We start from the raw sequence: 23,360 nt of genomic DNA, 5'->3' as shown, positions 1-23,360 counted from the left end.
TGGCTTTTCTTCATAAAATAGCAAACATATTCACATGGTGATGATGAACTTTTTACAAACTTTAGTCCTCTATCATGGCTTCACATTATTTTTTGTTTTGCACAATATCACATCTTCTACCAAAAATACATTATTTTTCCTCATTATTTTTTGTATTTTTGTAGCCATCTTATTTCATTTTTTTCTTTTTTTTCTTCTTTTATTTTTTTTGGGGGGGGATTATAACTTTTTAGCCATAATATTTTGAGTTTACTCTCACAACTATGATAGCTTTTTTCACGAGCTAAGTTTCCGAAATTTTTTACAACACCTTTGATTCTTACAATATTACAACTTTTAAAAAATAGCTTAATATTAATTTAATATTTAATTTTTTTTTTAACTTAAATTGAAACTTAGTTCTACTGATATCTGACAGATTTTTCCTCATTATTCTCATTAAATATTGACTTTTTTCTCTTAATATTTATTCTTGAAACAAATTTTTTTAGCAAAAAATCGTTATTGTTACAACTTAAACATTTTTTTCTTAAGCATGAAAATTATGATTGTTTTTTCATGCATTATTCTTGTAAAATTATAGATTTTTTTCTCTTAATATTTTGACTTTGTTCATGTAAAATAATAATAATGATTTGTTCCATTTTTGCTGTTAGTTTTTTTTGTTAAATTATATTTTTAAAATGCGCTGAGGGCTCCAAAAAAATGGCGCCCGGGGATGGGGGGTTACTTTGAACACCCGTGATCTCAGTCCCAACCCTTTTACCCGATGAATCAAAACAGCACATCTCAAACGAATCGACTACGAAAATAACAGTCGGTTGCATCCCTACTCTTAACAGCCGGAATGTCGGCTAGCATTGTTTACAAATACTTTCACAATATTTCATCCAAGTGTGCCTAAAGTGAGCGATTATCGACGTAAATGTTGTGGTTTAAAGCGGCGGCGGCGGCGGCGGAGCCAAAACAACAAGGAAAGCGGTATATAGCTGATGGATTGGTCCATGGAGAAAACACGGGACAGGAAGAAGAGAGTCGGAGCGAGAAGGAAAAAGAAGGAGATGGAGGCATCCCGTGGAGAAAGGAGGGGATTTCCCACAGCAACAGATGGAAGCCATTAGCATGGTGTTATTTAAAAAAAAAAAACAAAAAAAAAAAAAAACTTTCAGTCATTAGATAACACTGAGTTAAATGTAAACAGCGCGTCGTGCAAATGGACGTAATATGCAGACGCAGCGAGTGTTTTACCGCCTAAAATGACTTGGAAGGCAATAAAGTGTAATAATTTACAAAGGAACCTAAAAAGGTTCCATGCCGACTTTTAAATTGGCGGGTTAAGGGGGGGGGGAATGTGTTCCACGAGCCCCGACTTGCGCTGCAGTGAAGTGGGTGTGAGCCCGCCAAAAGCCGCAACCGCAACACTCAAACTGCTTTTGCTGATGTCATCGCATCTGCAGCTCTTGGTCGGGGGGGGGGGGTCAGGTAGGGGTCTCGCTTTTGAACTTTGGTCCCGTTACCGGGTAAAGCGAGGACGGCGTGTTCCCGCTTTCTTACCTTAGTTTGTTCTGCGCTTGATTTCCCTCATTCAGGCATTTTGCCTCCTCGGAACGGGTTGCCAGGTGTTCCACTGCAAAAGAATGGAACCAAAACAGGGGTGTCATTGCAATAAAGAATATTTAATAGAAATATTTAAATATTCAGGTTCTGGTCACCGGATGACAAAGCTTGCAGCATTACTGAGACAAAAGAAGCACTACTCGCATTTGTCAATAGATGGCACTCTTTACCCTGAGCAGCCGTCTGTCCATGCAGCCCCTTTCAATCATGTTCCTTTTCGGGGCTTCATCCTCTAGTCTACATGCAATAAAACCCCATTGTCCCACACTTAGCGGTGCGGTACACCGAGCGAGCGGCTGCATGATGAACTACCGCTCAGCTTCCTCGCTGCTTTGCTTTTTCACTTGAAAATTCTATATTGTGTTAATGTTGCCGGTTTTTGCAACAAACATGTCAAAGTCAGTGCTGTAAAATGTTAGATTTTGGGACAAAACTACAAAATGTTGCTGTTTTTTGCAACAAACATGAGTGACACCAGTGTTAAAAATGCTTCAGTAGTTCACAAAAATTCTATATTGTGTTAATGTTGCCGGTTTTTGCAACAAACATGTCAAAGTCAGTGCTGTAAAATGTTAGATTTTGGGACAAAACTACAAAATTTTGCTGTTTTTTGCAACAAACATGAGTGACACCAGTGTTAAAAATGCTTCAATAGTTCACAAAAATTCTATATTGTGTTAATGTTGCCAGTTTTTGCAACAAACATGTCAAACTCAGTGCTGTAAAATGTTTGATTTTGGCACAACACTGCAAAATTTTGCTGTTTTTTGCAACAAACCCGACAAACACGAGTGACACACAGTGCTTCAAAAAATGCTTCAATATTTAAAAAAAATCTATACTGTGTTAATGTTGCCAATTTTTGCAACAAACATGTCAAACTCAGTGCTGTAAAATGTTAGATTTTGCCACAGAACTGCAAATTTTTTCAGTTTTTTGCAACAAACACGAGTGACACACAGAGCTAAAAACGGTTCAATATTTCACAGAAATTCTATATTGTGTTAATGTTGCCAGTTCTTAGAACAAACATGTCAAACTCAGTGCTGTAAAATGTTGGATTTTGCCACACCACTGCTAAATTTTGCTGTTTTTTGCAACAAACCTGACAAACATGAGTGGCACACAGTGCTAAAAATGTTTCAATATTTCACAAAAATTCTATATTGTGTTAATGTTGCCAATTTTTGCAACAAACATGTCAAACTCAGTGCTGTAAAATGCTAGATTTTGCCACAAAACTGCAAATTTTTTCAGTTTTTTGCAACAAACACGAGTGACACAGAGCTAAAAACGGTTCAATATTTCACAGAAATTCTATATTGTGTTAATGTTGCCAGTTTTTGCAACAAACTTGACAAACATGTCAAACCTAGTGCTGTAAAATGTTAGGTTTTGACACAAAACTGCTATATTTAGCTGTTTTTTTGCAACAAACTTGACAAACATGGCCGACATACAGTGATAAAAGTGTTTCATTTGTATACATGAACAAAAATTGTTATTGTGACAAAACTATGATTATGTCCGATAATTATCGGCCCCCATATCGGTTGATTGTGGTATTGGATTTGGTACATGAAAACCAATATTCATTCCACCATAGGAGATATGTCATGTTACATATAATGATATCGGAAATTGAGCTTTGGATAATATCGTTTTTTTGGGAAAAAAAGCCTATATCGAACATGGCTATTATTCTCTATGGAATTTTTCCATTAATTTTTCCAATTGATTGTGTTTGTGTAAGCGTTTGAATTGTGGACTGGGCAACACTTTGAAGTATCTTAAACAGTAGTCCATAACAGATTCAGGATCTTTTACGAGCCGCTTTTAGTGTCTGGGTATTATGACATAAAACCACAATCTAACATCTTGGCTCGCCTTTCACTCTAACTTTCCTGACCCTTTTATACCGCCTCGGCGTTTTTAAAGTATGACATTAGTCCAGAAGCTAACGCTGCAAACTCTCCGAGCGAACCTTTACCGTGACAGGGATGGAAGCCCGGCTGACCCGGAGTGAGTGGTCGGACCGGGCCGGGCCTTCATGGAAGATTCAAAAGGCTTCCTACGGCTTTGTTGCGGGATTGGTAGCGGGCTAAGGTAGTCCCGTGAGGCGGGGCCAAAGCCTCCCAGGACTCTTTTGCTCTGTTTCTGAAGTTTCACCCGCTTGCAAAAGCGTAAAATGATAAAAATGCTATTTTTGCCAAAAAAAACTACATTTTGTTAAAAAAAAGTTCAAGTTTTTGTTAATTTTGTAATTTTTGCAACAAACACGGCCAATGTACATTGCTAAAAATTATACATTTTGGTTAATTTTGCTATATTTTTAACAAACATTGCTGGCATACACACTAAAATGATACTTAACCTGAAAAATCTTTGTTTTGCTATTTTTGCAACCAACATGTGCAATGCAAAAAAATGCTATTTTGCCACAAAAATTCTACATTTTATCCTGAAAAATTTAACTTTTTGTTAATTTTGATATTTTTGCCACAAACAAAAGCAGCTTCCTCACTACTTTGCTTTTCACTTGAAAATTCTATATTGTGTACATTTTTGCTAGTTTTTGCAACAAACATGTCAAAGTCAGTGCTGTAAAATGTTAGATTTTGCCATAAAACTGCTATATTTTGCTGTTTTTTGCAACAAACCCGACAAACATGAGTGACACAGTGTTAAAAATGCTTCAATATTTCACAAAAATTCTATATTGTGTTAATGTTGCCAGTTTTTGGAACAAACAAGTCAAACTGGGTGCTGTAAAATGTTAGGTTTTGCCACAAAATTGCTAAATTTTGCTGTTTTTTGCAACAAACCTGACAAACACGAGTGACACACAGTGTTAAAAATGCTTCAATATTTCACAAAAATTCTATATTGTGTTAATGTTGCCAGTTTTTGGAACAAAAATGTCAAACTCTGTGCTGTAAAATGTTAGATTTAGCGGTAGTTTTAGTTAATTTTGCTATTTTTGCAACTAACTTGTGCAAAAATACGACATTTTATTCCAAAAAATTTAACTTTGAGTGGTCGGACCGGGCCGGGTCTTCATGGAAGATTCAAAAGGCTTCCTACGGCTTTGTTGCGGGATTGGTAGCGGGCTAAGGTAGTCCCGTGAGGCGGGGCCAAAGCCTCCCAAGACTCTTTCGCTGTGTTTCTGAAGTTTCACCGGCTTGCAACAGCGCTTTTGGGTATAAGCCAATCGCTGCCCGACTCACACACACACACACACACACATATATATATATAGGATGTAAAACTCACACAGGCATCCGCCCCAACACACTCCCCTCTTGCTCTCTCCTCTCCGCTTTATTTACAATCCTCTGGCAGCGGTACAAGGGCCCGGGGCTATAACACACGGCACCTAATGCTCAAACTGCCAGGTAATCTCATGTCTGACATCCCCCTTTGATAGAAACTGATCAATAGACTCTTGTAAAGGAGTCATTTTCTCTGATGTTTCTACCAACCACTTCTCTCCATCTTGCTCTTTTTCCCGTCTCTCTCTCTCTCTTTCGATGTCTCTCGCTCTCCCCTAGACTCCCCCATCACCCTCTTTCTCCATTTTATTAGCTATACATTTATAATTCATATTTCAGCAGCGGGTACGAGGGGGGTTGGAAGGGGGGGGCGGTGGCCTTTTTGTGTAATAAAGAACAATGGCGGTGAAATGATGGGAGAAATTCCAGTGTTTGCCGCCCGCTTCCGGTGAACAAGGGTTTTAGGGATCGATAGAGTGTGAAATGGGATTATAGCGAGTAATAGAGGTGAATTGGAGGAGAGAGGCCCGCCCACATGTGAACACGGGTGTCGGGATTTAAAAAAAAAAAAAAAAATTGCATGCACACGCACTCATACACATGCATACTGTCACCGTTGTGATTTCAGCGTCTTTTAAGCCGAATGGCAACAATCTGGATATTGGATTTTTGTTTATGGCGTTATTGTATTTGATGTCAGAATGCATGACGTTTATTTCACGTTACAGTCCGTCGCCTTGCTAAACTTACTTTAGACAAGAAGCAATAGACTATTTTACAATGTTTGCACCCTCAATGAATCTGAGCGGCGCGGTATAAACGCAACTTGAGACGCTGCGCTGATGCTTTTTCATGCACGGCTGACTGAACCCTGAAAGAAGGACACGTTTAGCCACAAAACTGCAACATTTAAATGGTTTTTGCAACAAACAGTGTTAAAAATGCTTCAGTCACACACAAAAATTCTATATTGTGTACATTTTGCGAGTTTTTGCAACGAACGTGTCAAACTTTGTGCTGTAAAATGTTAGATTTTGCCACAAAACTGCAAAATTTTGCTGTTTTTTGCAACAAACTCGACAAACATGAGTAACACACAGTGCTAAAAATGCTTCAATATTTCAAAAAAAATCTATATTGTATTAATATTACTAGTATTTGCAACAAACTTGACAAACATGTCAAAATCAGTGCTGTAAAATGTTAGATTTTGCTGTTTTGTGCAGCAAACCTGACAAACGTGACTACCACATAGTGCTAAACATGCTTCAATATTTCACAAAATTCTATATTGTGTTAATGTTGCCAGTTTTTACAACAAACATGTCAAACTTAGTGCTGTAAAATGTTAGATTTTGCCACAAAACTGCTAAATTTTGCTGTTTTTTTGTAACAAACTCGACAAACATGAGTGACACACAGTGCTAAAAATGCTTCAATAGTCCACAAAAATTCTATATTGTATTCATGTTGCCAGTTTTTGCAACAAACATGTCAAACTCAGAGCTGTAAAATGTTAGATTTTGCTGTTTTGTGCAACAAACTCGACAAAAATGAGTGACATACATTGCTAAAATGCTGCAATATTTCACAAAAATTATATATTGTGTTAATGTTGCCAGTTTTTGCAACAAACATGTCAAACTCAGTGCTGTAAAATGTTAGATTTTGCTGTTTTGTGCAACAAACTCAGCAAAAATGAGTGACACACAGTACTAAAAATGCTTCAATATTTCACAAAAATTCTATACTGTGTTAATGTTGCCAGTTTTTGCAACAAACATGTTAAACTCAGTGCTGTAAAATGTTAGATTTTGCCACAAAACTGCAAAATTTTGCTGTTGTTTGCAACAAACTCGACAAACATGAATGACACACAGTGCTAAAAATGCTTCAATAGTCCACAAAAATTCTATATTGTATTAATGTTGCTAATATTTGCAACAAACTTGACAAACATGTCAAACTCAGTGCTGTAAAATGTTAGATTTTGCTGTTTTGTGCAACAAACTCGACAAAAATGAGTGACACACAGTACTAAAAATGCTTCAATATTTCACAAAAATTCTATATTGTGTTAATGTTGCCAGTTTTTGCAACAAACATGTCAAACTTAGTGCTGTAAAATGTTAGATTTTACCACAAAAATGCTAAATTTTGGTTTTTTTGCAACAAACTCGACAACGATGAGTGACACACAGTGCTAAAAATGATTCAATATTTCACAAAAGTTCTATATTGTGTTAATGTTGCCGGTTTTTGCAGCAAACATGTCAAAGTTAGTGCTGTAAAATGTTAGATTTTGCCACAGAACTGCTATATTTTCTTGATTTTTGCAAATACCTTTACAAACATTCAGTGCTAAGAATTTTAGTAGCCCACAAAAATTCTATATTGTGTTAATGTTGCCAGTTTTTGCAACAAACATGTCAAACTTAGTGCTGTAAAATGTTAGATTTTGCCACAAAATGGCTATATTTAGCTAGTTTTTGCAACAAATGTGACAAACATGTTAGACATATTGCTAAAAAATGTTACATTTTGCCACAAAATTGCTATATATTTTGCTACTGCTATACATATTGCTATATATGCTAAATTGCTATATGGTTTTTGCAACCAACATGGCCGGCATGCAGTGCTAAAAATGCTTCAGTCGTCCACAAACATTCTATATTGTGTTAATGTTGCTAGTATTGGCAACAAACTTGACAAATATGTCAAAGGTAGTGCTAAAAAATGTTAGATTTTGCCACAAAATTGCTAAATTTTGCTGTTTTTGCAGCAAACTTGACAAAACGGGCAAAGTGCTTCATTTCTATACACACATTGTATTTTTTGTTAATTTAGGTTTGTTTTTTTTTCAACAAAAATACTTAATTTTGCACATTTTTGCAACACACTTGAAGCAGAAGGCATACGGAGGAAGAGGAACCACTCGGACTTTGCTGGACTTTAGCTTTGTGATTGAGCGCTTTCTCCAGAGCTGGCATTGGAATTACTTGGATTCAATGACTCAGATGGTTGGAAGAATTAAAGAACCAGGGTTCCCAGGCCGGGTTCCCAGATGCCGAAAAACGATGGTGTGCTTTTCCTGTTTGGTTTTCATAACCGTCAACGAAGCTCCGCAAGGTTTTGTTTTTTTTTCCATGTCGAGACTTGTCCACCTGACTCTTCACCTTTGGTCTTTTGAAAGCGGGTAAACAATACCTGAGCTTTTGTGACATCTTTATCCTTCTAAAGTCATTCCAATCCAGCCCCTGTATTGCTAAGATTGTGTTTACGGAGGATAAAAGACAAATAATACGTGGCTTGGAGTCGGGGGTGGAGGGGGGTGAGGGTTACGGGGGTTTTTGATCCCAGACAAAGGCCGAGCCACGCGGCGTTGTCTTTCTGTCTCGTTACGAGCGGTCTCCATCTTGTTAATGAGCAGCGCTTGGCTGCCGCAGACAGAGACCTCAGATTCATCTCTCGACGGACAATAGGTGATTGCACCGATGTGTGTGTGTTTGTACCTCGGAGAGCTCGCGTGCATGTGCTAATTAAAGCAGTGGGACTTAGGAGGAGTGTGTGTGTGTGTGTGTGTGTGTGTGTGAGAGGTGTTTGCCTGCCGTGACCGTGGATGTGTACGTTAATTCTTAATGAGACATTTCTGTGCCCGGAGAAAACCCAGACATCACCATCCCGGCAATGGTTCACTATACTACAAAGGCCAGCGCTATGCACGCACACACACACACACACACACACACACACACACATCATTACAATGCGCTAAAGAAGCCATTAAATAAAACCTCTCGCTCCTGTGTGTGTGGCCTTGCGTGCAGACAGCTAGCCACCAAATCACACGGTGGTAGCGCTGTTGGTTAATTTCAGCTAAGCGAAGGAACCGGAGGGGGTGGGGGTGGGCGGGTCTGACCCATCATTTCAGCACAGGTGTGCCTTATGCTGGCTGCAATAAAAGGCCACTGCAAAAATGAATGAATTTTATCACAAAACACAATGCAGGAACACCAGGGCTGTTCCACCTAAATTGACCAACATGGCCGACAAAGAGCGGTAAAAATGCTACATATAGCATGCAATGACAAGTCAATATTTTGTTGATTTTGCAACAAACATTGCTGACCAACTGTATTTTGTGCCACAAAAAAATCTACTTTTTGTTATTTTTTATATTTTTATTTAAAAATATATATTATATAAAATATATATAATTATATATAAATTATATACATTTTATATATACACACAGCTGACAGAGTAGTAAAAATTCAGCATTTTACCACAAGAATTCTACTTTTTTTAATGTTGCTATTTGCAACAAACTGGTAACAGAAAATGTGACATTTTTCCACAAAAATTTGATTTTTTACAATATACACCGCTAAAAAATCTACATTTTCATGTTCATTTTGAACCCAACATGGCCCCCGTACAGCACTAAAAATGCAACGCTTTGCCAGAAAAATCTGTTGCTATTTTTGCAACAAAAATGCAGTGTTAAAAATGCTACATTTTTGTTAATTTTTGGATATTTTTATTAAGCATTACTTGGATACACTATTAAAAATGCTACTTAGCTATAAAAATCAGCATTTTGCTAATTTAGCTATTTTTGCAACAAACATGTCTGATGTACATTGTTGAAATTGCCAATTTTTGCCGCAAAAATTTGACATTTTATTAAATTTTGCCATTTTTGCATCAAACATGGCTGATGTATGGTGCTAAAAAATGCTACATTGGGTTAATTATGCTATATTTTTTACGCTTAGCCAGAAAAATCTGCATTTAATTTTGCAACAAATTACTAAAATGCTATTTTTGCTACAAAATTCTACATTTTGTTCCAAAATAATAAACCTTTAGTTAATTGTGATATTTTTGCCACAAACATGGAAGATGTAAAATAATAAAAAATGCTATTTTTGCCACAACAAAACTACATTTTGTTAAAAAAAAGTTTAAGTTTTTGTTAATTTTGCAATTTTTGCAACAAACACAGTCAATGTTCATTGCTAAAAATTATACATTTTGGTTAATTTTGCTATATTTTTATATTTTTTATATTAAAAATGATACTTAGCCAGAAAAATCTTTGTTTTGCTATTCATGCAACCAACACGTGCAATGTAAAAAATTCTATTTTGCTACAAAAATTCTAAATTTTATTCAGAAAATTTTTACTTTTTGTTAATTTTGCTATTTTTGCCACACACATGGAAAATGTACAATGTTGAAAATGCTATATGTTTAATTTAGCTAAATTTTTTACAGAAATGGCTAACATACAGAGCTAAAAATTTGAGAAATTTTGCCGCAAAAGTTCATAATTTTATTATTTTTGAATTTTGTTAACTTTGCGAGAAAATGTGAATATTCGTCGGAAGATTTCTGCTGGGGAAAGATGGGAGAGTGTGATTTCGTTCAAAAATATCAAAAAGGATCTGAACCTTTATCCGGTTCTGCACCAAAATGAGACGTATTGGACACCTCCATAGATCAGGGTAATATCAGGCCAATCAGAGATGATAGAGAGGAGGTTGTGATGCATCATGGGAAGGCTACCTGTGCTCTGATGTCGGCAGTGCAGCTCCTCAAGCTCTTGACTCAGCCGCCTGACACGACTGCTCAGACTCTGCTGCTCTCTCTGAGCGCTCTTCAGCTCGTCCTTCTGTTCTTGTAATTCCTCCTCCAGTCGCCGTGCTTCCTCCCTGTGAGCGTGCGCCTCCTCACTCCGCCTCGCCGTTTCCTGCCTGGCTTCCTGGAGCTCCTCCTCTGATTGCCGCAGGAGAGTGATGTGCGCCTGCAGCACAGGAAGGACATTTTTTGCACTTATTTTTGCAGTTATTCATTTTACTGTTGGAGCATCTGAAATTTCTCTATCATTAAAAATCATTAAATTTCTATATTTTATTAATTTTGTCTTAAATTAATTAATTAATTAATTTTCTTAAAAAGCAACATGTCCCAGCTACATTGCTAAAAATGATACACTTTGCCTAAAAAATTCCATATTTTGTAAGTTTTCCAATGTTTGCAACAACCATGGCTAACTTATAGTGCTAAAAATGCTAAATTTTGTCACAAAAATTCCATATTTTGTTAATTTTCCGATGTTTGCAATAACCACGGCTAACTTACAGTGCTAAAAATGATACACTTTGCCCCCAAAATTCCATATTTTGTAAATTTTTCAATGTTTGCAACAACCACGGCTAACTTACAATGCTAAAAATGCTACATTTTGTCACAAAAATTCCATATTTTGTTAATTTTTCAATGTTTGCAACAACCACGGCTAACTTACAATGCTAAAAATGCTACATTTTGTCACAAAAATTCCATATTTTGTTAATTTTTCAGTGTTTGCAACAACCACGGCTAACTTACAATGCTAAAAATGCTACATTTTGTCACAAAAATTCCATATTTTGTTAATTTTCCAATGTTTGCAACAAGCATGGCTAACTTACAGTGCTAAAAATGCAAGATTTTGTCACAAAATTTCAAAATGTTGATTTTTCAATGTTTGCAACAACCACGGCTAACTTACTGTGCTAAAAATGATACACTTAGCCCCCAAAAGTCCATATTTTGTTAATTTTTCAATGTTTGCAACAACCACGGCTAACTTACAGTGCTAAAAATGATGCACTTTGCCTCCAAAATTTCATATTGTGTTAATTTTGCAATTTTTGCAACAACCATGTCTAATGTAAAACTGATATTTAGTCACAAAAATTCAGTATTTTCTTAATTTAGCAATTTTTGCAAGCAACATGTCCCAGCTACATTGCTAAAAATGATACAAAATATGGAATTTTTTAGGCAAAGTGTAAGTTTTCCAAAATTTGCAACAACCATGGCTAACTTACAATGCTAAAAATGCTACATTTTATCACAAAAATTCCATATTTTGTTAATTTTTCAATGTTTGCAACAACCACGGCTAACTTAAAAGTGCTTAAAATGACGCAATCTGTCACAAAACTGCTACATTTTGTGAATTGATGTTTTTTTTTTGCGCCAAACAGCCAACATTTTGTGCAAAAAATGAAATATTTATGAATATTTCCCAGCTTCTGTGCTGACTCCATTCAGAGTGCTTATGCTAGGACTTGAAGATGTAAATGTCCACATTATGGATGACACCCAATCCACGCCACTTGAGGATATCTCCTCATGAATCACTCTTGATACGGATCCTCAAGTGTGTTAATTGCTCATTCGAACATCTCGTGATTCATTCCACTCGTACGCAGACGTCGGTGTGAATGCTTTCAAAACTCAATTACTTTTTTTTTTTGTTTTGTTTTTATTGAAGAAAATGTATTTTTCCTCGCCTGGAGTGGAGTGGCGTGGGCGTGCGGGATGTAGCGTTCACGCCAAGCACGCCACTCGTGTGTAATTATGTACATGTGAGTAATGATAAGGAATGATCAGTGAGTGTATACATAATGCATGGCCCTAATACGTGTGTACTTTACAAGGCTGGAACTCATTATGTGGAACTATGATCTCATACGGTGTTTGTGAGGACGAATGCGTGCGTGGCGCCAATAAACGTTAACTAATACGCCGCCGCGGCTTTTACGGGGACACACCCGCAAAACTGGCACCGCCGGAAATATGTTGGCGCTTTGCCAGGCTAGAGGCGCCACTTTGACTCATTTGAATATTAAGTGTCCCATTGAGCTCGTAATTGGAGTCAATTCCCCGTCAGCCTTGGCGCCGTTTGGCGTTTTAATTAACGGCGAGGACGTTTTTTTTCTGCCGAGTACGGACCAATCACATGATGACTCTATCCATCTGGTTAGGCTTGATGGATACAGGACGCTTTTTGTTACGGAATACTCTCTGGTACGCTTCTGCCTGTAAGTGATGTGCTATAATAATTTAGTATTTTATACGCTGGAGCCGCTACGTTAGCCACTGGCTAGCTAAATACACATGGATGATTTTCAGTCAGTGATGATATTTACACTGGTCACTAGGTGTCAGTAATGTTACTGTAATGCTCGGTGAAGACACACAAGCACCAGACCTGTTCGCAAGGTTTTTATTGCGGGTAATGATCTCACAACAGGTGCAATAGTTTCTAATATGGGCTGAAAAACATATTTTGAAGGTTGTAAACTGTGAAAATATTCAGTTTATAAATAAAATTATGTCCAATGTTGACTATAGGGTTGCTGTTTCATGTCTGGAGGGCTCTAATCGTGTTAAAAAAAACAGGTTTTCTATGCTCTAACTGTGAAAATATTCAGTTTATAAATAGGAATCGTACGAGCTAGGCCTGGAATCAATTAATGGCTCATTATTAGTCCAAAAATTTGCATACTTACGTGCAAAAACATATTTTTTTTGGCCTAAATGAAGCATTTTCAAGCATACAAATTACAAATTGAACCAAAATACAAATATACAATGAGGCATTTAGAAATTATGTCCAATGTTGGATAATGGGAGTGTAAAGGTGACTATAGGGGTGCTGTTTCATGTATGGAGGGCTCTAATCGTGTTAAAAACCATGTGTTCTATACTCTAACTGTGAAAATATTCAGTTTATAAATAGGAATCGTACTAGCCAGGTCTGTAATCAATTATTACTCCAAAAATATGCATACTTAGGAGTGTAAAGGTGACTATAGGGGTGCTGTTTCATGCCTGGAGGGCTCTAATCGTGTTGAAAAACATGTTTTCTATGCTCTAACTGTGAAAATATTCAGTTTATAAATAGGAATCATACTAGCCAGGTCTGGAATCAATTATTACTCCAAAAATATGCATACTTAGGAGTGTAAAGGTGACTATAGGGGTGCTGTTTCATGTCTGGAGGGCTCTAATCGTGTTAATAAACATGTTTTCTATGCTCTAACTGTGAAAATATTTGATTTATAAATAAGGAATCGTACTGTATGTTTATTTTTCCTCTTTTTGACACATTTTTTGACTGATAGTCTGGCACCTTCTGGCTGTCACCGAGCTCAATTTGCAAGCGTGCGACTTCCTCCTTCCGCCGCTCCACTTCCTGTTCAAGCTGCCTGCACCTGTTTAGATGCGTGCGGCAGGATGCGACAAGGCTCTGCTTCAGACTCGCCTGCTCCTGGTGTCTAAGGGCAAAAAAAAACAAAAAAAACATGGGCACCCCACCCCCGTCTATGCACTGCCCGTCAAATGAGAGATGAAAGCATATAGAAGAGCTTAGCCGAATTAAAAGATTTAAAGAGAGGATGTTAAATTTTGCATGCTACATAAAGTCAGCTACGGCGTACCGTTTGGTGAATACACTATAAAGAACGGAAGGGAGGGGCGCTGGAGTGAGGAAGAAGGGGGGATGGGAAGGGCACCAGAAGGGGGACAAGGACAGAACCAAGGATCAGAGAAGAGTTCTCATATATAGACGCCATTATTACTGTCTCTCCAGCTCTGATTTCATCTGTAGAATAACCTTTTCACACTCCACGAGGCGCTTCCCCTGCTCACTGCAGCGCTGAAACACACACACAGCAGAAAAGGTGAATGGCATCACTATATTTGTCACTGTCAAACCCAGCAGCAACCTGCACAGACGTGTTCATTTTTCTTTAAAAAAAAAAAAAAAACACTTAGCGGTGTGCGGTTTTAATAGGAGGATACCGACGTGGGGCTGCTTACCTTCTGCAGGCGGAGGTGGTCCTCGTCGGCGTGAGAGTGAGTCTGCTGATAAAGTCGCAGGTCACACTCCAACTCCACGTTCTACATGAGGAAAACCCAGCGGACCAGTTGTCAAACACTTGCTTATCGCGACACGGAAAAGTCGTTTTGTTGCCCTTGGAAAATGTGTTTGGTTGCACCGCACACGGTGATGCATTACTATGCTTTTTTTGTTTTTGTTTTTCTATCAGAAAATTTACATTTTGGTGTAAACCCCACCCCCTATGACCCAAACAACAAGATCAGGGGTGTCCTAACTTTTTCTACCAAGCGCCAAATACAGAATATTTTCTCCAGGTACTCCGGTTTCCACAAAAACATACATGTTAGCTTCACTGGTGACTCTAATGTGAATGTGAATAGTCTAGACGTGCCCTGTGATTGGCTGCTGACCAGACCAGGGTGTACCCCGGATGGTTTACGTTCTTGCGTGATGGGATCACTCTGCTGTTTTTAAAAATCTACTACAGAAAAAGTCATCAAAGATCCTCTATTATGACAGGAGCGCCGAGCTGTTTCTAAGGACTTATTGTGGAAATGCTAGTCAAAGATCCTCTATTATGCAAACAGCGCTTTGCTGTTTCTAAGTAAATGTGCAAAAATGCTAGTCAAAGATCCTCTATTAGACAGGAGCGTTTACTGTTTTTAAGGATCTGCTACAAACAAAAATGAGTGTCAAAGATCCTGTATAAGAGAAGAGTTCTTGTGTGCTAAATGCTAGTCAAAGATCTTCTATTACTCAAACAGCGCTTTGTTGTTTCGAAGTAAATGTGCAAAAATGCTAGTCAAAGATCCTCTATTAGACAGGAGCGTTTACTGTTTTTAAGGATGTGCTACAAAAAGGACCGTCAAAGATCCTGTATAAGAGGAGATGTCTTCTATTATGCAAACAGCGCTTTGTTGTTTCTAAGTAAATGTGCAAAAATGCTAGTCAAAGATCCTCTATTAGACGGGAGCGTTTACTGCTTGAAATTAATTAATTAATTAATTTAATTAATTAACAATTATATTAAATAAATAATATAAATAAATAAATATAATTAAAAAATTATAATACAAAATAATATCATAATAATATAATATACAGGTTAAAAAAATATAATATCATATATATTATATAATTTTAAAAAAGGCCCCGCCCCCGTCCATCCAAAAGATGGATGCACACATATGGGATTGGATTTAAAACACATCGTTTGGTTCTAATATAAAATGATAATGACCTTGATGTGTCATGTGACACGCATGATTGGTATGTGACGCATGCATTTGCATATAGATTTGTTGTGTGTGTGTGGGGGGGGGTGCCATTATATAATAAATGATGGCTAACTTCCACTCTAAATACGTCGGGACAATATGGGTAGATGAGATCCCATTCTAAATCAGTGGGCGTTTTTTTTATGAAGTTGTTTTGCGCCGAGTACCTCCTTTTGACTTTTCTCGTGCGGCATGCGACGCGGCGAACGAGCGGCAAACGTGGCGAACTCCTAACCCCTTGATAGGCGCCTCACAATCAAAGTCATTAGGCGGCGTAATAAAGGGCCGGAGATACGGCCATTCTTCAACGGCCTAACTCTTTTATAACCAACAGATTAAACTTGATTGGATTAAAATGACATTCCTCCCGTCTGACCTTGGCGGCAGCAGTTAAGTTCATCCAAATTAAATTTCTCCGTAATAAAGATGATTCATTTGTTACTTGATGTCGTTAAAAAAAAAAAAAAAAAAGTACCGCACGTGTACAGTGACGCACGGAATCACAACGGAACACAAACACAGCAAGTCTGTGTGCTATACAACCTGCCGCTCCACGGCGTCCACTTGCCCCTGAAGGCCACACGCAAGACTCCTGAAGTGCTCCGCGTTATGCTGGCTCTCGGTGACACGGTTATGGCTGACCTGGAGCTCGTCCGTCAACTGGTCGAGCGCCTCCCGCGTACTCTCACACTGCCCGACCTTTTCCTGGTGCTGCCGTTTCAGCTCCGAGAGCTCTTCTTCCATTGATTGGTTCGCAAGTCGGGACTCCTTCAGCTGTCGATGACATGGATGTCATCATATTAAAAAAAAAAAAACAACATATATGATATTCTTACCAGTTCCTGGGAGTATCGTAGCTCCTCCTGCAGATGTTCAACCCGCCCTTGCACCTCGCACACCTTCTCCATTGCGGCCGTGTACTTGCGTTTAAAAATGGAAGCTGTTTCTTTCGGTTCCTCCGCTTGCAAACGGGCCTCTTTTAATTCCTCCCGGGCTCCTTTCAGCTGCTGACGGAGGAGCTCCAGCTCCATTTGCTGCTCTTGTCGCTTCTTCTCTGATGCTGCCAACTGAAAGAAGGCATTCATATTATGCTCACGGCCTACAAAGCCTGGGAAGATGGGCCTTTAAGCTCGCAGCTTAAGTAGTTTAGCTTGCTTAAAGCGAGGTGTTTTCTGGGTTTTTTTTTTAGTTTTTTTTAAATATTCTTCAGAATGTTCTTCTTGTAATATTATGGCTTTATTCCAATAATATTGAGATTTATTTCAAAAATATTTAGACTTTATTCACATGATATTGTGACTTTGTTGAAACAATAATAATTTTCTTACTAAATAATTTTGGTAAGTTTAGTTTTCTTAATAGTAGGATTTTTTTCATAGAATATTTTGACTTTATTCCAATAATATTCTAGTTGTAATTATGCATTTATTCCCATAATATTTTAACTTTATTTATTTATTTTTTAACTGTATTATTATTATATTCATGATTATTATATTATATTAAATTATTATTATTGTTATTATTAGTATTACTATTATTATAATTATTAGGATTAGTATTATTATATTATTATTATTATTATTAGGATATTTTCATATAATATTTTGACGTTATTCCAATAATATTCTAGTTGTAATTATGCATTCATCACCATAATATTTTAACTTTATTTATTATATTATATTATATTAAGTTATAATTATTATTATTGTTATTGTTATTATTGTTATTATTGTTATTATTGTTATTATTGTTATTATTGTTATTATTGTTATTATTGTTATTATTATTATTATTATTATTATTATTATTATTTGCAATATTAATCTCGGAAAATTACTACTTTTAATATTTTGATGTAATTCCAGTCAAATTAATGCTAATTTTGGCTGTTTTTTTTCTTTACTATTTTTAGAATGTGCCACAGGCCAAAAAAAAAAATAGCCCTCCGGGCCACAGTTTGGACACCCCTGGCTCAAACAACAACAAAAAACCACAGTACAGCATCTAACAGTTTAGTAAACATACAAAGGGCAACTACTACCACTGTAGTAGTTAATCACTTAAGCATCTTTTTACCCCCCCCAAAAAGTGCCGCAAAGCATGCTGGAAACCTGGAACACTCAAATTCCTGCTCCCAGCATGCCTTGCAGGCACATTTGTGTACATAGTTACTCAACGTACATGTTTAACAGAGTTAACAGTTGACATATCAAATTGATAATAGTCACAAAAAAGCTAAAGAAAAAGCAATACCTTTACTTACTTACTGTGCCCAAGTCTCAGAAACTTTTTGAGGCTACCAAAAAATGTTGTTGAAGCTCCAAATGGTCCACTGTGGATGATAAACAACTCCAGAAGCCGCTACTCTAAAGTAACCCCCGTCATAATGACACAAGGGAACCCAGGAGGTGAAACCGAGCTTAATCCAGCGGCGTTCCACCAAGAATCCCGCCACAGCTCACCTCTCGAGGGGGGGTTGGAGAAGAGGTTGAGAAAGTTAAACCGTCTCCCGAACACTCATCTCCAGTTCATCCACGTTAATCCCGCTGTAATCTGGATGAGAACCCGACGCTTTGCGGCTAATGACAGCCAACTAGTTAGACTGCAGAGGTCCGCCGCGGCTCGCTTTAAGCGCGGCTTTGCTTGGCCCGTTTCAAATCGACGCCGGGTGGATCGTGGCGGCGGAGGAGGGAGGACGGAAATGTGCCACTAACTTTAAAGCTCACAAAAACTAAGGGAACTTTTTGGGGATGTGACTGTTGAATGATGAAATTGGCAGTTTGACACACCGTGATGTATTCCACATACGATACAATTATTGTTATTGTTTTATTATTATTATTATTATTATTATTATTATATTTTTATTTATTATATTGTTATTGTGATTATTATTATCACATTATTTGACTTTGTTCTATTTATTTGTAATATTATTATTTACTAATCATTATTAGTATAAGTACTTTTAATAATTAATATTATCATTATGTTGGTATTACTATTATTATTATGTCAGCATCATCATGCACATTATTACTACTTTTTTGCTATTAAAAATAAATGTATTATTATCATTATTATTATTTTTGTTATATTATTATTATTTGATTGTTCTATTTATTTGTAATATTATTATTTACTAATCATTATTAGTATAAGTAGTTTTAATAATTAATATTATCATTATGTCAGCATTATCATGCACATTATTACTACTTTTTTGCTATTAAAAATTTATTTATTATTATTATTATTATTATTATTACATTATTTGACTGTTCTATTTATTTGTAATATTATTATTTACTAATCATTATTAGTATAAGTAGTTTTAATAATTAATATATCATTATGTTAGCAATATCATGCACATTATTACTACTTTTTTGCAATTAAAAAAATCATTATTATTATTATTATTATTACATTATTTGAATGTTCTATTTGTTTGTAATATTATTGTTTACTAATCATGATGAGTATAAGTAGTTTTAATAATTATTTTCATTATGTTAGCTTTGTCATGCATAATACTATATTATTCACTAATTATAATTAGTAGTAGTAGTATAAATAGTTGTAATCATCATCTTTATCATTATTATTGTGATGATCAAAATTCTTATTATTATTTTATAAATAATTTCCAATCCGAGTGGAAGAATTAGCAAACAGGAAGCCATTTTGGCAAGGACACGTGCACTAACACACGACTACGTGAGACGCGTACCTCCAGGTGACAAGCCCGCAGTGTCTCACGACTCACGGCCGAGTCGGCCTCCGGTTGAACGCACTTCCTGCTCATTTCCTCCATCTTGGCTCGCAGATCATCCCTCTCCTCACATAGCTTCTCCAAACACTTCTCCAGGGTCATCAACTGGGAAAAGATGCACATTTAACACGTTTTTGTTTGCAGTCATTTATTGTTTAGTGACTTTGTACCTTATCCTGTGTTTTCTTCCTCTCCTTAACAAGAGCACAAATCCTTATCTCATTTTTTTGTATCTGTTAAAGAAAAAAAAATCCTCAATTTTCCAGTTACAAGCGCTAAGATATAAAGGCAGCAGAGCTGTTGGAACAATCCGGAATCAAATATTCATGTTATTGGACTTGAGCGTGGTGGTGTGCAGTCAGAAGACAATATATGCAGAGAAAGGGTGTTTATGCTCCTCTTGAAATACACTGTGTCTGACAACTGCTTTCGTTATGTCTGTTTCCTTGGTGACCTCCCCTGATTACCCACTTCTGCTGCAGGACGTTGTGTGTGTGTGTGTGTGTGTGGACATGCATACACTCCACATTGCAGAGAAACGCTATTGATTTCTTTATTTAATGTAAGCTTTTAAGATGTTTTTTTTTTCTCTTTTCAGAGTCAGTCACCTTTTTTTATTTAATTAAATTTTTTTATTATTATTATTTTTAATAATTGCTTGTTTTTTTCTCTTTTCGGAGTCAGTCAATATCTACCTTTTTTAATTTAATTAAATTTATTTTTTTATTAATTGCTTGTTTTTTTTCTCTTTTCGGAGTCAGTCAATATCTACCTTCTTAAATTTAATTAAATTGATTTTTTTTATTGTATTTATTTTTTATTAATTGCTTGTTTTTTTCTCTTTTCGGAGTCAGTCAATATCTACCTTTTTAAATTTAATTAAATTTTTTTTTTTTATTAATTGCTTGTTTTTTTCTCTTTTCGGAGTCAGTCAATATCTACCTTTTTTGATTTAATTTTTTTTTTTTTAATTTTTTTAATTGCTTGTTTTTTTTCCTCTTTTCGGAGTCAGTCAATATCTACCTTTTTTAATTTAATTAAATTTTTTTATTATTATTATTTTATTAATTGCTTGTTTTTTTCTCTTTTCGGAGTCAGTCAATATCTACCATTTTTAATTAAATTTTTTAAATTATTATTTTTTTTATTTATTTTATTTATTTTTTATTAATTGCTTTTTATTTTTACAAGAATCTCCGTTGCTGAAAAAAAAAAACTGACGCATGTGCGTTGGTCAACACTTATGAAGGGAAAACTTTCAAAACAGTTCCTTGTGATGAATTGAACCCCTTCCTCTTTCCACCTCCCGCCGGGCCTCGGAATGATCCAGGGATTGTTTTGACACGAGTTGAGGGCTCGTTTGTAACTGTCCGAGGGGATTGATGGAGTTAACTTGGCTCTTTCACCTTTCACCTTTGGATGTCAGCGAAGCAGGCTCGTTGAGACACACGAAACCTCAATTACCAAAAGGGGCTGGGATATGGGAGCAATAATAAAAACATTCAGTGGAGCCCAAACTGGATTTGCTGGAAATGAAACAGTGAAGTGGAAAAATCCACACCGGACTGTGATAAGTGAATACCCAGGAAGTAGGAATATTTTTGTACTTTGAGCATAGAAACCCTTCTAAATACAGTCTTTAACATTATTAGAGCCCACTAGACATGGAATAACACCCCTATAGTAAACTTTACACTGCTGTTACCGAATATCGGAGACACAGTAAGGCTTGTGTGTTGCTGTAAATGTATTCCGGTGCTAGGGGACAGGAAGTGACATCAGAAAAATTCAATCGGCTACGTCCGTAATAGTAGCCTATTCAAAACAAAAAATTATCAATGAAGGCCCTATATTTGTATTTTACTTAATTTAGCCATGTTTGAAAATGGGGCTGCACAGTGGGCGAGTGGTTAGACCTCACGACTAGGAGACCCGAGTTCAATTCCGCCCTCTGTGTAGGAGTTTGCATGTTCTCCCTGTGCATGCGTGGGTTTTCTCCGGGTACTCCGGTTTCCTCTCACATTCCAAAAACATGCTAGGTTAATTAGCGACTCCAAATTGTCCATAGGTATGAATGTGAGTGTGAATGGTTGTTTGTCTATATGTGCCCTGTGATTGGCTGGCCACCAGTCCAGGATGTACCTCGTCTCTCGCCCGAAGACAGCTGGGATAGGCTCCAGCAACCCCTGCGACCCTTGTGAAGACAAGCGGTAGAAAATGAATGAATGAATGTTTGAAAATGCTTAATTCAGGCAAAAATACTTTATTTTGCATCGAAATAAGTATTTATTTACCAATATAACACTGTCAACTATTTATGATTTTCATATTAGGAGCTACAAACGTGTGTGCATGCATTATGTGTGATTCTTACGTTGAAATGATACCAATCAAATGCATTTCTGCCACCTTGTGGCCGTTTTTAGGGCTTCAAAGTACAGCGAAATGCCAATGCAGGGATGTGTTAGAGCTTTTCTTCCTGTCACTCACACCTATTGTAATCTTGGAGACATGTAGCCACAACAAAGTTCGGGTAAAGTTCGTAAAGAAGAGGAGGATGCTGATTCTAAGATAATTGTTGTGTTTGATTTATATCAAAAATTACTACCGTATTTTCCGGACTATAAATCGCACTTTTTTTCATAGGTTGGCTTATACTTTAGAGCGACTTATAAATGAAAAAACTGTTTATATTACATAAACACTGGACACATTTTCTGTTTGTTTATTTTTATGTAGCTGAATAACTAGTGTGTTAGCATATTTGTTATTTTATTGTTAGAACTTGCCTTCCAATAGGATGTAATGGCGGTTTTGGTCAAGTAGTTAAAATAAATTACCTGCAAAAAATACAACTTATACTCCAGTGCGACTTATGTATGTTTATTTCTACATAGTTGTGCATTTTTGGCATTGTGCGACTTATACTCCATACTTATAGTCCAGAAAATACGGTACATTTACCTATTGTTGCCCCTCCTGTGGTACAGAGATGACTTGACGTATATTCACCTTCAGGATTTTTTCTTCTCTCAAAAATAGCAACACTAAAACAACAATAACAACATATATCATAAGATAATTACATCAACAATTACCCATTTGTTTCCAGACACATTTCACACGTTTCAATTAGCTTGCTTCATGCTAGCAACTCTACATTAAGGCTTGCTAGCGTTAGCCATTTCGCTTATGTTCAAATGCTCTACAACACATTTTGCAACAAACATTTTGCAGCCAGCTACTCTCAGTTTACTCTAGCAACTTTCTAAACTCTTTACAGTCGTTAGTATAAATTATCTCTACTTTGTACTAACCTGTGGTACAAAATAAGGAAGACAATCCACGATGACTTGACATATATTCACCTTCCGGATTTATTCTTCCTCTGTCGTTTTGTCACCGACTCTATACCACTATCGATGCTAGCACCCCTAGTGGACACTAGTGGTATTACACCCAAACGCCAACAATGGAGGTTCGGTTATTTTAGAAACAAACATATTAAAAAATAGTAGCGTGTCTTTTTTTCTTTTACAACTGAATTTTATATGTATGACATGAACTATTACTACTCTTAAATTTCTCTAAACATATTTATGCATTTTAAACAGTTTTTTTAAACCATATTACTTTATCTTTTATGTACCTTACACTATACAAAATGACAAAATGACAGCTACTATATTAAAAATAGCTACTAATATTATCTTTTACAAGTTAAA

The 23,360-nt window shown here is 36.4% G+C and overlaps 1 protein-coding gene across 19 annotated transcripts in view; it reads right to left on the bottom strand.

Annotated features, from left to right (window-relative positions):
* Positions 1–23,031, bottom strand: part of LOC131109109 (cingulin-like protein 1) — an 82,166-nt gene extending 59,135 nt beyond the window's left edge. For 11 of the 19 annotated variants that reach the window (XR_009120659.1, XR_009120661.1, XR_009120658.1 and 8 more), the window contains exons 1-10: positions 21,778–22,583; positions 19,806–19,868; positions 19,594–19,740; positions 16,691–16,921; positions 16,398–16,628; positions 14,556–14,636; positions 14,315–14,391; positions 13,867–14,011; positions 10,464–10,701; positions 1,555–1,627 (exon numbers count right to left, since the gene is read on the bottom strand). Coding sequence is in view for 12 of the 19 variants with exons in the window: in XM_058060727.1 (XP_057916710.1) it covers positions 1,555–1,627; positions 10,464–10,701; positions 13,867–14,011; positions 14,315–14,391; positions 14,556–14,636; positions 16,398–16,628; positions 16,691–16,921; positions 19,594–19,740; positions 19,806–19,868; positions 21,778–21,909 (1,418 nt within the window). In the remaining 7 variants the exon portion in view is untranslated. The other 8 variants (XM_058060730.1, XM_058060732.1, XM_058060735.1 and 5 more) reach the window with 8 other exon arrangements.
* Positions 23,032–23,360: the final 329 nt, after the last annotated feature.

This window comes from Doryrhamphus excisus, chromosome 21 (genome assembly GCF_030265055.1).
Source record: "Doryrhamphus excisus isolate RoL2022-K1 chromosome 21, RoL_Dexc_1.0, whole genome shotgun sequence".
NCBI classification, from domain to species: Eukaryota; Metazoa; Chordata; class Actinopteri; order Syngnathiformes; family Syngnathidae; genus Doryrhamphus; species Doryrhamphus excisus.
This window is presented reverse-complemented; position numbering and strand designations above follow the sequence as displayed.